The sequence below is a fragment of the Lepidochelys kempii genome, chromosome 8 (assembly GCF_965140285.1).
Source record: "Lepidochelys kempii isolate rLepKem1 chromosome 8, rLepKem1.hap1, whole genome shotgun sequence".
In the NCBI taxonomy this organism is placed as follows: Eukaryota; Metazoa; Chordata; order Testudines; family Cheloniidae; genus Lepidochelys; species Lepidochelys kempii.
Window position 1 is genome coordinate 37,496,097 of NC_136387.1, and position 15,152 is coordinate 37,511,248.

A 15,152-nucleotide genomic window follows, 5' to 3' on the forward strand; every position below is an offset into this window, starting at 1 on the left:
CATCAGATTTCTTTTGGCCCAATCCTCCAATTTGTCTAGGTCCCTCTGTATCCTATCCCTACCCTCCAGCGTATCTACCTCTCCTCCCAGTTTAGTGTCATCTGCAAACTTGCTGAGGGTGCAATCCACACCATCCTCCAGATCATTTATGAAGATATTGAACAAAACCGGCCCCAGGACCGACCCTTGGGGCACTCCACTTGATACGGGCTTGCTATTAGACATGGAGCCATTGATCACTACCCGTTGAGCCCGACAATCTAGCCAGCTTTCTATCCACCTTATAGTCCATTCATCCAGCCCATACTTCTTTAACTTGCTGGCAAGAATACTGTGAGAGACAGTGTCAAAAGCTTTGCTAAAGTCAAGGAACCACACGTCCACTGCTTTCCCTTCATCCACAGAACCAGTTATCTCGTCATAGAAGGCAATTAGATTAGTCAGGCATGACTTGCCCTTGGTGAATGCATGCTGACTGTTCCTGATCACTTTCCCCTCCTCTAAGTGCTTCAGAATTGATTCCTTGAAGACCTGCTCCATGATTTTTCCGGGGACTGAGGTGAGGCTGACTGGCCTGTAGTTCCCAGGATCCTCCTTCTTCCCTTTTTTAAAGATGGGCACTACATTAGCCTTTTTCCAGTCGTCCAGGACTTCCCCTGATTGCCATGAGTTTTCAAAGATAATGGCCAATGGCTCTGCAATCACATCCGCCAACTCCTTCAGCACTCTCAGATGCAACGCATCCGGCCCCATGGACTTGTGCTTGTCCAGCTTTTCTAAATAGTCCCAAACGACTTTCTCCACAGAGGGCTGGTCGCCTCCTCCCCATGCTCTGCTGCCCAGTGCAGCAGTCTGGGAGCTGACCTTGTTTGTGAAGACAGAGAAGCATTGAGCACATTAGCTTTTTCCACATCCTCTGTCACGAGGTTGCCTCCCTCATTCAGTAACGGGCCCACACTTTCCTTGACTTTCTTCTTGTTGCTAACATACCTGAAAAAACCCTTCTTGTTACTCTTAACATCTCTTGCTAGTTGCAACTCCAGGTGTGATTTGGCCTTCCTGATTTCACTCCTGCATGCCCGAGCAATATTTTTATACTCATCCCTGGTCATTTGTCCAATCTTCCACTTCTTGTAAGCTTCTTTTTTGTATTTAAGATAATCAAGGATTTCACGTTAAGCCAAGCTGGTCGCCTGCCATATTTACTATTCTTTCTACACATCGGGATGGTTTGTCCCTGTAGCCTTACTTATTTGTAAGTGGAGCAAGTTTATCTAAGTACTTATATGTACCCTATGCCCCCCGCCCCCACCAGTGTAGTATCAGAGTCCATAGAAAACCTACTATTGTATTTTTACACTTCGCTTTCAGAGTAGAAATGTGCTTTAAACTTAGCTTTTATGTAGAAAAGTTATATAAAAACTAAAAATTTAACAAATAACTAAGCAGCTTACATTAGTCATGCATTACGAAAGCCTTGTCTGTCTTTATTTGGTTTTCTATACTTGGCTTAGAAAAGCCCATGGCAAAAATATCAGAAAAGGAAGGCAATTTTCTGTAGGAAGACCTCTCATTTAATGAATTTCAATAGAGCAGAGGTATATTCTTACTCCAGACCTCCCCCACTTGTCTCTAGTTATGGGTTTTGGATGCTGCCCCCATGGCCATTTTAGACATTACATATATGAGACATATTTGTGTGCATAATTTTGAAACTTTGGTGCTGAGAAACTGGCTGCCTGGAGCTGGACTCTCTGCGCAAAGCTGACAGCCTCGGTTTTCAGCATTGGGTAGCTAAGCTCCCAGCCTGGGCTGTCAGCATTCCACGCTGCCCCCGACTTAACGACACACACCACTAGCAGAAGGGGGGTAGTGGGGACATGAAAAACAGCAGTAATTACTGTGGTGGCTGTAAGTCGACATAACTTTGGTCAATTTAATTGTGTAGCAGAGTCAAGGCCTTTATTAACCCTCCACTGGGGTTACCAGGCCTTGCTTTCACAGGTCAAAACACTGAGCAGAATGCAAGAACAGGAGGACACCCCTGCAGACTGCTGTGTATGTGTAAAACTAGACTTCTCAGGGTCGTCATCACATAGACGGTTAGACAAGAGGTATGAAATGTGTGTGTAGATTTTTTAGTTGCTTTAATCCTTTTCATTGAATGCTTTGTTCCCATAGCTAAATAAACAATACTTTTGGCTTTAAGAAGGCTGTTTTGGGTCATGGAATGAGCTCCTGGTTGTAAGCTCTCAGCAGGAAGAACTGCAGGTATCCAAACCCAGTTGGACATGCAGTGTAAGAACTGCTAGTGCCCATGGCCCAGTTTGAGAGTGGAGAGTCACATGATTCCACCTTGAGAGATGTGCAGGTACAAACCCCGATACTTGAGAAGGGGTGTCCTCAGAGATCAGAGGTGGGACAGAGCCTCAGGGAGCCCTGAGCCATAACAGGCCTTGTCTATGCAATAACTTTGTTTCTGTGATCTAGAGGTGTCAAATTTTACAGTTATACCAGTATAAAACCGATCTGGGCACTCTTTTTTCAGTAGAGTGCCCTTATGTCTCCTGGGAAGGGGGTTAAGATAAAATCACTCTTACAGTGGAATAATAATGTCCACAAGGGGTGGGCGAGATGGAAATGATACTTGTATAGCTGCTAAGACTTTCCCCAGGTAGACAAGCTCCTCAGGGTGAAAGTGCTAAATGGTTTTTTCTCTCCTCCACAAGTGCTTGGAGACCTCTGACTGCTAGAAGCTGGGACTGGATGATGGGATTGCTCACTGAAAAAAAATATTGTTCTGTTCTGCTCACTCCCTCGGAAGCATCTGGCACCAGCCACTGTCACAAGATGGGATACTGGGCTAGACAGACCATTGGTCTGACCCTGTAGGGCCATTCTTAGATAAGGGCCATACATACAAACACCAGAACTTGGAATAGCCCATTATTCCAGTGACTGCTGTGCTCTACAGCTCACTGTTTCACACATTTGAAAATAGTCTTTCCTTTCAAAAAAACTATTCTACCCTAGCAAGCTGGGGAAGCTACCCTTTATAAGTGACAAAAAGAAAATCCCAGTTGGGAACTCACAAAAGTAGCTACAACTCAGGTGTAGCACATTGCTGACTTCAGCTAGACCTATAAACAGCCGTCAAACAACTTCAGCAACCCACAGTATTTTATTTACATAATTTATCCATGTTTGCATGGAAACCAAAGTCTCAGCTCATCCACAGCCTCATTCACTTTAGACAAAACCACGGGAGAAGAGACTAGATCACTAAAACCTGGATCAATGGGGTCATTTCCTGGGAGGAGGGTTGTAGCTACTGTGCAGCACTATGCCAACAGCCCAGCCACAAAATGGGAATGTCATGTCTAATCTCCTGACGACATGTAGGGATACTGAAGAGCATCCTTGAAGCATAGTTCATGTGTGTCCTGGACAGCAGTGATACTCCCATCCCATTGAGCAGGGAAAGAAATTTCCTAGTTCAGCTCCATAACTGGGGGTGGGGGAAGGGAGCCCCACAGATGGGGACTGACCTTCCAGCGATTCAGAGCTGCCCTGCACAGGCGAAGGGCAGATAGATTCTAAGGACAAGTTTCCATGGAGGTTCTGGATATGTGAGGATGCTCACAAGGCTACCCTCAGCAAGCCTGAACATAGCAAATTGCTGAGTCAACTTGCAAAGGCATCTGGGCATTGGGCAGGACCCAGCAAGTGTGAATTCCTTCAAGATAGCGAATTAACTCTGCGCTAAGGCCTAGGTCATTGCAAGGGAATCTGCCTTACTGCAAATGTAGGAGCTCTGCTTTGACCAATGAGCTTGCTACCATAATACAGACACATTAAAATAGACCCACTCTTCATGCTACTTAACCTGAGAGGTGAACAGTTGGTAATCTGCCCTATGCCTTTAAAACCATGTCCACTCCCTACAAATGGAGATGCTGTACCAAGTCATAAGATTGATGGGGCAAGGTTAATCTCAGTGCAGCAGGATGTACTTCAGCCCGATCAGCACTACCCAAATCCTCACAGAATCATGGCCTAGCAGCGCATCCCATGGCTGGAAACAATCCACATGGCAGGAAACAGGTCCAGTGAGTCAAGCTGTTGTGCACAGAAGGGCTCTAGGACTCCACCCTTTTTCTGATTTCCTCAGCAAGCTTCTCCCTAGGGATATCGACCTGCACAACAAACAGGAAGGAACTGGTCTCAGCAATAAAACTGTCTCATGGGAAGTGACCTGAGCTCCCAACAATATCAGGATGCCCACTTACCTGTCTTCTGCCATCCCTCAAACCCTCCTCTCTGTGAACTCCCACTGGAAGTGCCACCCCATAAAAGTCCATCCCCTGACCACCAAGGAGAGACTTGTGGAAGGAGTGAGGATTAGGGATTTCCTGTTCCACACCCCTGAGGGACAGGATTAGACTGCTCAGCAGAGAGCTTTAAGTGATCTGTAACTCTGAGGAAGGTTCGCTGTGGACTTAGACTAGTTTGTAAAGAGGATTCAATCTGTACTGGAGCCTGGTTAACTCTAGCGATCTGCAAGCTCGCAAAGAGGCCCTAATAGCCAGGGAGAATGTTGTCTAGAACCTTTCAATGGGTTTTGGAGGCAGCCTTTGAACCCCTTAGCCTATCCCCAATATCAAAGGACATCCTCACCTCTTCCCTGCTAGCTACGACTCGTAGCTTGACAATTCCATTCTTCAGCTCCTGCTCTCCTACGATGGCTGCGAGAGGGATTCCCATGTCTTCACAATATTGCAGCTGGTTCAGCAGCTTGGGGTTCTTCTTATACAGCATCTCTGCCTAGAGGGGCAGGCAATGTGGTTGTGTTCAAGAGGTTACATAGAATATGAAGTGACAGACCCTACCCAGTTCTAACTCATTGCGAGGACGGGCTGGAAATTTGCCGATGGTTTTCTGGTGGAGAATGCAGATTAGTTGAAATCTAAACATTTTGTGGAGGTGGTTTGATTTCGACTAAGCTCCAGTGGAACCCAGGCAAGTTTTGAAACTCATCTGCTAGGCAGGTTTTCCTACCAGCTGGCCTGCCTCGTGGGCTACCAGTTCTTCTGCAGCCTACCTAGCAAGCTGACAGGGCCAAGGCCCTGAGAGCACCAGCTCCCAAACTCTGAGGCTCCTGGCTCAGCTAGAGCTCCCAGTTCCCCTTCAGCCTGCTGGGTGGAATTTCATCTGGAAATGATCAAAATTGTGATTTTTTTGGGATTCTGTTTTTGTGGGTTTTGAAATTTCTGGGTTTTGTTCCAAATTGGAACTAAACCAAATTTTGAAATTCCACATGCCTCCATGAAACAGAATTACCATTCTCCTCAGAGCTCTAGCCATTAGCACAGAGTCCCCTGGGGCAGATGGTTCCAACAGGCTCAGTACCAGCAGCTGCCTTTCTCCGTCAGAGCGAAACAACGAAGAGGTTGGCAAGTTTGGTCTTGCTGTGCCACCTCTCCCCAGAGACGCTCTCTCTCCCCCCATTCTAAGGGCTGGCTTTGAGAAGCACAACTAGGCCAGTCCAATTGCCAAGTCTTACCTTGATCCCAGAATCCCAGAGCTCAGAGATGAGTTTCAATCTTACATCAAGGAAGTTCTTCTGCGGGGTTGCCACCAGCACCTGCGTCTCAGTCGTCCGGATCTTCTCCTTAGAAACCTGGGAGCAGGAACAGAGTTGTGAATGAAACATATGGAAACATCCTATTGCTCATGAAGACATGCTGCAAGGCACGTGACAGTTGCTCCTCACCCACCCCTTGTACCTATTACTGGAGAATGCTACCATATTCCTAACACAGCCTATATAGGGGAGGATTACATGAAAAACAACAACAAAAACCCACCAAACTGTGTTCAAAGAATGTTATTTTGCAATGTCAAACTTGTGCAACCTTAATTTATCTCCCTTGGGCACATGCATCATGACTCTGGATTTCATTATGTACTATTTTTTCCACAGGATCCCTGCCTCATTCTGAACACACACTGGACTTGTCCTGGGAATGAGGCAGCTGTTCAATAATTTTTTTGAGCCTCACCAGACAATGAGTTGCCTCTGTCTTATTTACCACACATCACCCCAACACTAAACTAAATAAAGAATTATTGATTTCCTCATGGGTTTTTCCGCCATCTATCATAGTAGTATGACGTTCACAACCATTAAGTTAATTATCTTCATAATGCCCTGGGAGACAAGTATTTTACAGATGGAAAATGTTAAGGAAAAGTTAGCACATGTGACTCCATTTTGGTTTGGGGCCCACCATTGTTTAAATGCCAGCACATCATACACCAGGAGGAGTGATCCTTAGATACTGAATCCCTGTGAAAATCCTCCTCGTCTCCAGTCTGCCTTGACTCCCAGTATCTGGTTTTTGTCAGTCTCTGCCTGCCTGTCTCTTGGCCTTGATGTGAGGCCTCCCATTCTGATAATAAAAGTTACTGATGCATGGCTTTAGGACCATGCTGTGTAATTAACATACTGGTTTAGCACGAGGAATGCACCAAGCAGGGATAGGTGGTAGATAAGAAAAAGGTTTGTTTATTGGCTAAGGTTTCCGATGCACGAGGGCAACATGCTTTGCTAAAAAGTATATAACCTTTGTATAATCTGTATTCAGGGTCCCCTCCTGGCTAGCAGGGGGGCACCACGCTCGAGCGTAATAAACTTGGTGTTTTTTGGGAACTCTGCAGTTGTGGACTTTGTTTATGTGCCTCAGCCTAGATTCGAACTGTGCGTGTCCTACCAGGTTAATTCGTAGCATTTGTGTGCATGTCCTACCAGGTGTAATTTGTAGCATTTGTGTGCATGTCCTACCGGCCAAAATGAGGATGCCAATTTACAGACAGGGAAATTGACAGAAAAGCAACTTGGTCCAAGCTTCAGCTAAGGAGTGGAAGAGCCCGGAATAGAACTCAAGACCTCCTATGTCCCAGCCCTACCTTAGTGAAAATTCCAATTCAAGGGATATGCCAAGGAAACATGTAGCAGAGGACTCAGGTCTCCTGCATTTCAGTCAACCACAAGCCCATCCTTTCTTTACTACAGTCCCATGCCTCATCCACTACAGATCTTCCAATTTCTGCAACAAACGTGTCAGGTATCCTACAGAAAGTGGCCTCCTTACCTGCACCCCCTGGCTGGTCCCCACAGTGGTGGGCCATTCTGCGTACTTCTGAGTGGCACTCACCTCCACTTTCTGCTCCATGATGGAGAAGATCCGCTCGATTCCGATGCTGACTCCCACACAGGGCACCTTCCGCCCCTTGGGATCGAACATCCCCACCAGCCCATCATAGCGGCCACCTCCAGCCACGCTGCCCACGCTGACTGGCTCCTCCTTGTGGTCGTTCCAAGGCTGCAGCAGGATGGCCTCGTAGATCACCCCAGTGTAATAATCCAGACCCCGTGCCAGGCTCAAGTCGAAGGAGATCTGTGAAACAGGAGGGGAATCCCATTACCAGGCACAACAAATGACCCAGTCAGGCCTGCTCAGTGTTTCTCCATCACTCACCTTATCTGCAATGCCAAACAGGGTCAGGTACTCAAACAGCAGCTTCATGTCTCCCAGCCCTTCCCGGGCCAACTTGTTCTGGGACAGCTTAGTGTCCTGGAGCAGCTGCTCAATCAGACCCAGCCCACCTGCTGAAATGAGACACACCTGAAATATACTAGGGAGGGAGACATTGTGTGGCCAAGCTCCTATGGACTCACTCCACCCAGCCTGGGTTACACCCACCTCCTCACTTCTTCAGCCTTGTGCATCTCTATCTTCCTCCCAGGGGATACCGACCTTGCATCCCACCCGGGACACCCAGGCTGCAAGTCAGCTCGGCCTGGGCAAGAGCAACTAAACAACTGGGGAACCCTGACACGCCCCATGCAGAGACCAAGGAAGCTGGAATAGCTGCTGGGAAGGTGAAGTGACCCACATGGACTCTCAGCTGGCCTGGGTGAGGCTGGACAGGGAACCAGGTCTCACAGCTCCACAGAACTCACCATGCAGTTGAACGTATTCCCCGATGCGATCCACAGCCTCAGGTGAGAGACCTTTCTCTCCAACCATCTCACTCTTCACATCCTCCCATGTTGCCTGGGGTGGAGGAGATGAGAACATTAATCACAGCTTTCCTGGCTGAATCTGCTGCTCCTGGGAATGCAAAACCCCTTCCCCAGCTTTCCCCTCCACACCAATACTACCCCATGGGTTCAGAACACACACTGAGGAAACTGCAGGAAAGGGGAGACCACTGCCTGGTGGCTAATCCAGTTAGGGATCTCCCATTTCTAGCCTTCCCAGAATAATTAACAATAGACTTCACTCTCATTTGGTGCCTTCAGTCTAACCTCTCAAAGCTATTAATGAGTTAGGCCCAGATCCTCAAAAGGTATTTGAGAGTTAGGAGCTTACTTATTTCACTGGAAGTTAGCAGACCTTTGAGGATCTGAGCCCTAATCCCTCCAAATCCCTGGAGAGGCAGGAAGTCTTATCCCCATTTTACAGACGGGAAAGCACAGGCACAGAGAGCGGATGCGACTTGCTCAAGGATAGAATCCAAACTTCTTGGCACTTGGGAGAGCCAAAGAGAATGTCAGCTCTGAAAGTCCTGCTTCAGATACGTGTTTCCATCCTACACATTTGGAGATGGATCACAGTCCTCCCACCAGAGCATGCACAGCTGAGAGCTAGGGCAGTGCTAGACAGCAGTCAGTGTCTGCCAGCCAGGGCAGGGAAATCCGCAGAGCATTACCTTGTTCAGTTTGTCCACAGTAGAGCAAGTGCTATGGAACAGGCTGTCTGGAATGCCACATACTGCAAAAACTCCATGCAAAATGCGCCGGTCGTTGATCTGGGGGTGGGAAGCAGAGTCACTCTGAATCGGAGCCCAATGGAGCCTCCCAGTAAGATTGAATCACTTCCACTTGGTTTCTATATGGCTCCAGAGGTCTGTGAAGCAGCTGTAGTCAAAATCCCCCCAGCCTCTGAAGGAAGGGATTTCTCGTACGCAGGGCACACTAGAGTAGGGGGTGGGAGGGCAGGCTCATTCTGGCCTGGGAAGACATGTAACTTTATTAAACCAGTGGGCTATGGTTTTACCTTAATGAGGAAGTCTCCGAGCTGCAACATGCTCAGGATCTCATGCACGATCTTCAGACACTCAGCATCAGGAATCATAGGGTCAAATTGGCCAGCGATGTCAAAGTCCTGGGATACAGGAAGAGGCAGTGAGAATCCAGGCAGTGTAACCCAGCTGGGACACCGCAGAGGCAGTCATAGAATATCAGGTTGGAAGGGACCTCAGGAGGTCATCTAGTCCAATCCTCTGCTCAAAGCAGGACCAATCCCCAACCAAATCATCCCAGCCAGGGCTTTGTCAAGCCTGACCTTAAAAACTTCTAAGGAAGGAGATTCCACCACCTCCCTAGGTAAATCAGGGTCCCCAGACACACAGCTCCCTGTGCTGCACCCCATTCCCTGTACCCAAAGGGGAGCCCAGGCACGTAATGCGGAGGCCTGTACTCTAAACTGTTCAAGGTAACAGAAATCCAACTCAGCCTGTTACAGAAAGCCATTGTTTATGAAAGTTAGCACAAATTGGAGGCAACCAGATTAAGATAAACTGGACTGTTTAAGTTAAACCACTGTGCTTAGGGAACTGCAAAGCTCCTGGTAAAGAGAGGGATGGAATGGGACATGTCGACTGTAAGTTGTGAGCTTTACCATCATGGTTGCCACCTCCACCATCTCCTGGAATCCACCAGGACACCATTGGGCCTTCATAAACCTGATGCTGAGACAGGGCCTGATCAGACTGGGCCAGAGAGAGGGAACTGATGACATCATTGTCTCCACCCGGAACGTGAGATTTGCATTCATGCTGTCGCACTCCCTCATATGTCATTTTCCTTCTTCACCTTATTTCTTCCCTCTCCTCTCCCTTTCCTTTTTCTGTCTAAAGAGTCTGATTTAGCCTGCCAAGACAACACCATCTTTTGCAACACTGATTTGAGCCTGTGACCAAAGAAGCAAGCTAAAAGCAATGCCTTCAACAGCCCAATGCGGGTACAAGTTTGCCAGGACTCTGAGCATACTGGGTCTGATTTTCACCAGCAGTGAGGTTGTAAATGAGAGTCAGCACCCAGGACAGAAGCAGCATTTTCTACCTTTGCACTTCTGTTTTCTCTCCTTGGGTGTTTGTCTTCTTTTCTCTTAAAGAAACAGGAGTGGACTTCAACAACAGTTCCAGCCCATCTTAACTAACTTTTTCTCTTTTCCCCCAAAAGGACAGTTAGTAACATATTTAATTGAACCTAAAAGTCTGTCAAATAGGGGGTTTCCCCTGTTCAAACTCTTCAGCTAAAGGGAATAAGGCAGTGGCTCTCAAACTTTATTACTGGTGACCGCTTTCATATAACAAGTCGCTGAGTGCGACCCCCCTTATAAATTAAAAACTTACAACTTTTTTATATATTTAACACCATTATAAATGCAGGAGGCAAAGCCGGGTTTGGGGTGGAGGTTGACAGCTTGCGCCCCCCATGTAATAACCTCACGACCCACAGTTTGAGAACCCCTGGAATAAGGGATATTGTTAAGTCTGACTTAATACTTTGCATTTCAAATGCATTAACTGTTTTTCCATCTTTTCCTGTATTTTTAATAAAAGGTTAAAAAGACTGTTATGGTGGTTGTTACAATGGGAGTCACAAAACCTTGGACCACACTTAACTGTTTGATATTGTAACAGTAAAAAGGGTTTCACTGCATCTTATCCATGAGACACTCCCCTTTTCAGCACAACAGGCCCCAGACACACATGGAGCCCTCTTCCTCCCTGTCCCCTTCCCCATGCTTTGTGGGGAGCCAGAACCCAAGACCCCACGCAAGGAATTCTGGGCCCAGAAACAGCTCCTGCTGCATGGAGAACACTCAGGCTCCTGGTACTCACACACTGGTAGAACTCCCTGTAGCGGCCCTTCGTCATGGCCGGATTATCCCGTCTGTAAACTTTGGCAATGTGGTAGCGCTTAATGTTGGTGATTTTGTTCATTGCCAAATAACGAGCAAAGGGCACCTGAGCACAAAGGGTTAAGGATGGAACCTAGAGATAATCTCCTGTGGCCTGGAGAGTTCAGGGCCAGTCATTCAGCCCCATTATCACTCTACAGGCAGCTGCTGGGCCAGTACAACACAACCCCACAGCAAAGCCTATGCTAAAGGTCACCTGCAAACTGTGGCCACCTGTCCTAATGGACAGTAAAATCTCAGTCCCTATGAGTGCACCTTCTTAGTAATCACACCATGTTAACAGCTAGAACAAACAGCCTCATTGGTGGGTCATTTGAACAGATGTTGCAGTCTTTTGCTGCTATGATACAAACTGGGATTACATACATAATATAGTGACAGATTAAGGGCCAGAGATAAGGGAGCAAAAATGCTTTCAGGTGAAATTTTGACAGAGCTGCAGTCAGTAAAGCACGGTCCTGGATGGATGACCCATTTGGCAACAGTAACAAAGGCAACGGCTCTTTCACTGAGAATAGGGAGGTTGTGTGAAGAATCAGAAAGGAGGCTAGCCAAGATGAGCACAGGCAGATGGGGAAGGCAGTAGAGAGAGGAGATTCAGTGTCCAGGGAGTACACTGGATGGAGCAAGCCCATGGGCGGTTTCTATGTACAGACCCTGAGGTCACCCAGAACCTAGTTTTGAGGATGGGGTGATTTAGTCACCATTCTGTGTGTCTAGTGGTGAATAGTAATTCTTCAGGTGCTGGAGTTGGAAAGGCTGGGACTTGAGCTTATCCTAGAGACGGGAGCTAGGTGGCAGGGATGGAAGTTTGGATGAGGATGAGTTGAGATAGAGGTGTCCATGGACAATGGCATGGAGGCAGTTACAGGTAGGCTTAGAAACAAGGGAAACACTGGAGAGGAATGGGATGAATGTATACAAAGTGGCATTAGCATGCATGTTCCTCCCCAGTTAGGAGGAGGTGACAGAGACTTCAGTATGTCCTCACCTCCACCCCATGTACTCCTGCCTAAGAAACACCAGCAACCCCTGGATGAGATGGTGCTTCCCAAGGCCCGGGACTCTAGCAGGATACAGTCAGGTCGTAGCGAAGAGACAGCAGCTCTCCACCCTGGTCTTTCAGGTCATAGATGAGCTTTGAGTCCTCCCCGTATTTCCCTGTCAGAGTTTCCTACAGAAAAGCAAGACAACTGTGTCAGGCAAGAGAGGACGAGCTCCAGAAGCAGAAAGCAGGAGCAAGAAGCTCCTAGAAAGAAAGCAGGGAGAATCCTTGAGCCTGATTTTAGAGGTGATCAGTTGGATCTAACTCCGGTCAGATGATCTAACCCCCCCCTCCAGCTTTACCACAGAAGCTATTCACAGCTGAGTTCTTAGTCAGGGCAGCTGCCCTTCAGGTCACAATGAAAGCAGCTACTGCCATTTAAAATGCACCCAATAATTACAAGGGGCATAAAGCCACAAACCTATGGATCACATCTGACTCAGGGATCAGTGCCTCCAGCAGCACAACTTCCTCCTCCCAGATGTCACATCACAGACCCTACCCTCACCTTCAGCTCAAACACAGGGGTGTCGATGACCTCAGCCCCATGGCGCTTGAAGCAGCTGATGATGGTGTTGAAGACTTTCTCCCGGATGGCTGTTTGCTTGGGGCTGTAGTCCCTGGTGCCCTGAGAGCCCAAACCAAAGGGAAGTGGGTGAGAAATGTTAAAAGTGAAGAATTATAACCACCAACCTGCAACAGTAAAACCATCCAATATCTAAACTGTTCCCAGCTCCTGCGGCTGCTCAAAGCTCTGAGCCCAAAAGTTTGGCGCTATAACAAAGGTCAGCTAGGCCTAGAATAATGGAAGTTGATGATTCATTAGACCTACTGCTGTTTGAAACACTAGGGAAGTTTTAGTGCACAGGGTCCACATGAACAGTTGGCTTGCTGGAGCATTGTAGATTTATGCCCCCATTTGCTATGCACTAATTCCTCGTTTAGATATGCCCTTAGGCATAAGAGTCAATTGGGAAGAGGCAATAGAATGGGAAATGGAGAAAGAGCCATAGGCTTGAGAGGCTGGAGCTGAGGAAAAACTGTGCACCCTACCACAAAGTGCAGGATAACAAGCAGGAAAGGGGCAGTTTGTTTCAGTGGTGAAAGCACCTAAGTCATATGCAAGTAGAGATGGGGTAACCAGGAGAGGAAGCAACCCATGAGAGACCCAACTCCCTGAAGGAGGTGGGGAGTTACCTTGGGGGTTTTCAGAATGAAGTTTTTTTTCCCCTCATCAGTTCCCAGCTGTGGCTTTGGCTGCTGGAGCTTTACCACACCCTCTGCCACCTGGGGATAGAGAAAAGGCTTTTGATTAACAGAATAAGACACTGACCCCTGAGTGTCTGTCTGATGTCAATTCAACTGGTGGACCTACAAGGCTTGCAGGAGGTTTCCCTAGTTTCTAACAGCTCCACTATAAGGAGGTGGGAGTTACCTTTGGGGTTTTGAGAATGAAGTTCTTTTCCCCTTATCAGTTCCCAATCTGATTTCCTTCCCCAGACCCGAAGAAGAGCTCTCTGTAACTTGAACGCTTGTACCCTCCAACAACTGAGGTTGATCCAATAAAATATATTATCTCACCCACCTTGTGTCTCCAATATCCTGGAACCAACACGGCTTACAACAATACTGCAAATAACAGCTCCAGTGTAATTCAAGTCCTTGCTTGTCCTAGTTTTTCTTGCATTTGACGTTTTAAGTTAGCAGGACAGCCAATGGATTCTTAGCAGCCCCCATTAGAATGCACAGGAATCTGGGAGCCATTGACACCCACTGACTACAGAGTAGAAAATATAGTTAGTTGTTTTAGCTAGATAAACTAGAAGGCTCCCAAATCTGGATTATCATCACTTTCTATCCAGCCTGAATAATCCCTGCCAGAACTCCTGGGGGACTCCAAACTTTGCCCACCAGAGGGCTGCACTGGCAATTTGCCTGGGATCTGCTGCCTTCATCTAACCCAGTCCTTTAATCGGGATCAAGATAGAGCATCACACACTGGAACCTCTAGTCTGTGCACTCAGGTCACATCCTGGTAATAACTGTTGGTGCTCACATAGCACTTAACACCTTGAAAATCAGTTGGACACATTAATTCCCTCGGCATAGAGTTCTGTGGCACTTTATAGACTAACAGACATATTGGAGCATGAGCTTTCGTGGGTGAATACCCAATTCGTCGGATGCGTGTCATTAATTACCTCAACATTCACGACACCCCAGGAGATGCTTTCGCCATCAATAAAGATGGCAATAGGAGCGACACGGAGAGCGTGTCCAGCTACCCAGAACCACACAGCGTCAATATCAGAACTTGGGTTAGGGTCCAAGTGCCAGCCCCTGTTTCTCTACAGCTTCGCGGGCTCTGCCAGGCTTAGGCTCCAACCTCCCACGTCTCCTCCCGGGAATCAGAGCCCGCCTGAAAGACAAAGCCTTGTCCGCTGGGAGCGGACGGACTCTCGGGGCTGGAGCAGGACCCGCCACCCGGAGCGAGACTCACCTGGTTTTGGGGGTGGGCAGCAAAGGCCCGCAGGGCGTAGGACGGTGCCAGGTGCTGGCCCCCCAAGGGCACCCGGCAGCCCCCCGCGGCGAGGGGGCGCAGCCAGTTCATGACTCAGGAGGTAGCTGGATCTTGGCTGGAACTCGCCCCGGCCCTGCGCTGGGTGTGGGGAGACCCGAAGCTACGCAGCCGGGAGCGGGGAAACGGGGGCGAGACACGCGTAAGGGGTTGGCGCAGGCACCTCAGCTCCCCGGCCCCAGCGATCTCCGCAGGGCCACAGGCTGACAGGGAGCCCCCGGGGGAGGCAAGAGCTGCACGGACACCCTGCCCCGGAGGACTCAGCCTCACTGCCGCCATAGAGTAGAGAGTGGCTACGGATAGAAAGTTCATCCTCTCTAACCATAGAGCCTCAGAACCTCTAGTGCGTTTCCGCAGAACTAGAGCGTCCCGGAGCCAACCGGACAGAGCTGTTCCGAGTCAGCACCAGGGAAGACTATCTGGAACCATGGAGTCTCAGGAGACTTTCTAGAGAGGCACAAAAATAAGTTCA

General features: G+C 48.2%; 1 protein-coding gene across 5 annotated transcripts; it reads right to left on the minus strand.

Moving 5' to 3' along the window:
• Positions 1–1,466: 1,466 nt before the first annotated feature.
• LOC140915792 (histidine--tRNA ligase, cytoplasmic) lies at positions 1,467–15,068 on the minus strand. Of its 5 annotated transcripts, none has more exons than XM_073356089.2 (13): positions 14,603–15,068; positions 13,300–13,389; positions 12,611–12,730; positions 12,136–12,231; positions 10,978–11,103; positions 9,126–9,233; positions 8,779–8,877; positions 8,027–8,120; positions 7,542–7,669; positions 7,218–7,460; positions 5,564–5,680; positions 4,678–4,824; positions 1,467–4,196 (listed from the first exon to the last, which is right to left on the minus strand). In XM_073356089.2, exons 1-13 carry the CDS (start codon positions 14,711–14,713, stop codon positions 4,140–4,142), a joined length of 1,536 nt encoding a protein of 511 aa, XP_073212190.1. In that variant the 5' UTR covers positions 14,714–15,068; the 3' UTR covers positions 1,467–4,139. The 5 variants fall into 5 exon arrangements, with proteins under 5 accessions (XP_073212190.1, XP_073212189.1, XP_073212192.1 ...); XM_073356088.1 differs by having other exon boundaries at positions 7,542–7,672; XM_073356091.1 differs by lacking the exons at positions 10,978–11,103; positions 12,136–12,231 and having other exon boundaries at positions 14,603–15,063.
• Between the last annotated feature and the right edge of the window lie 84 nt (positions 15,069–15,152).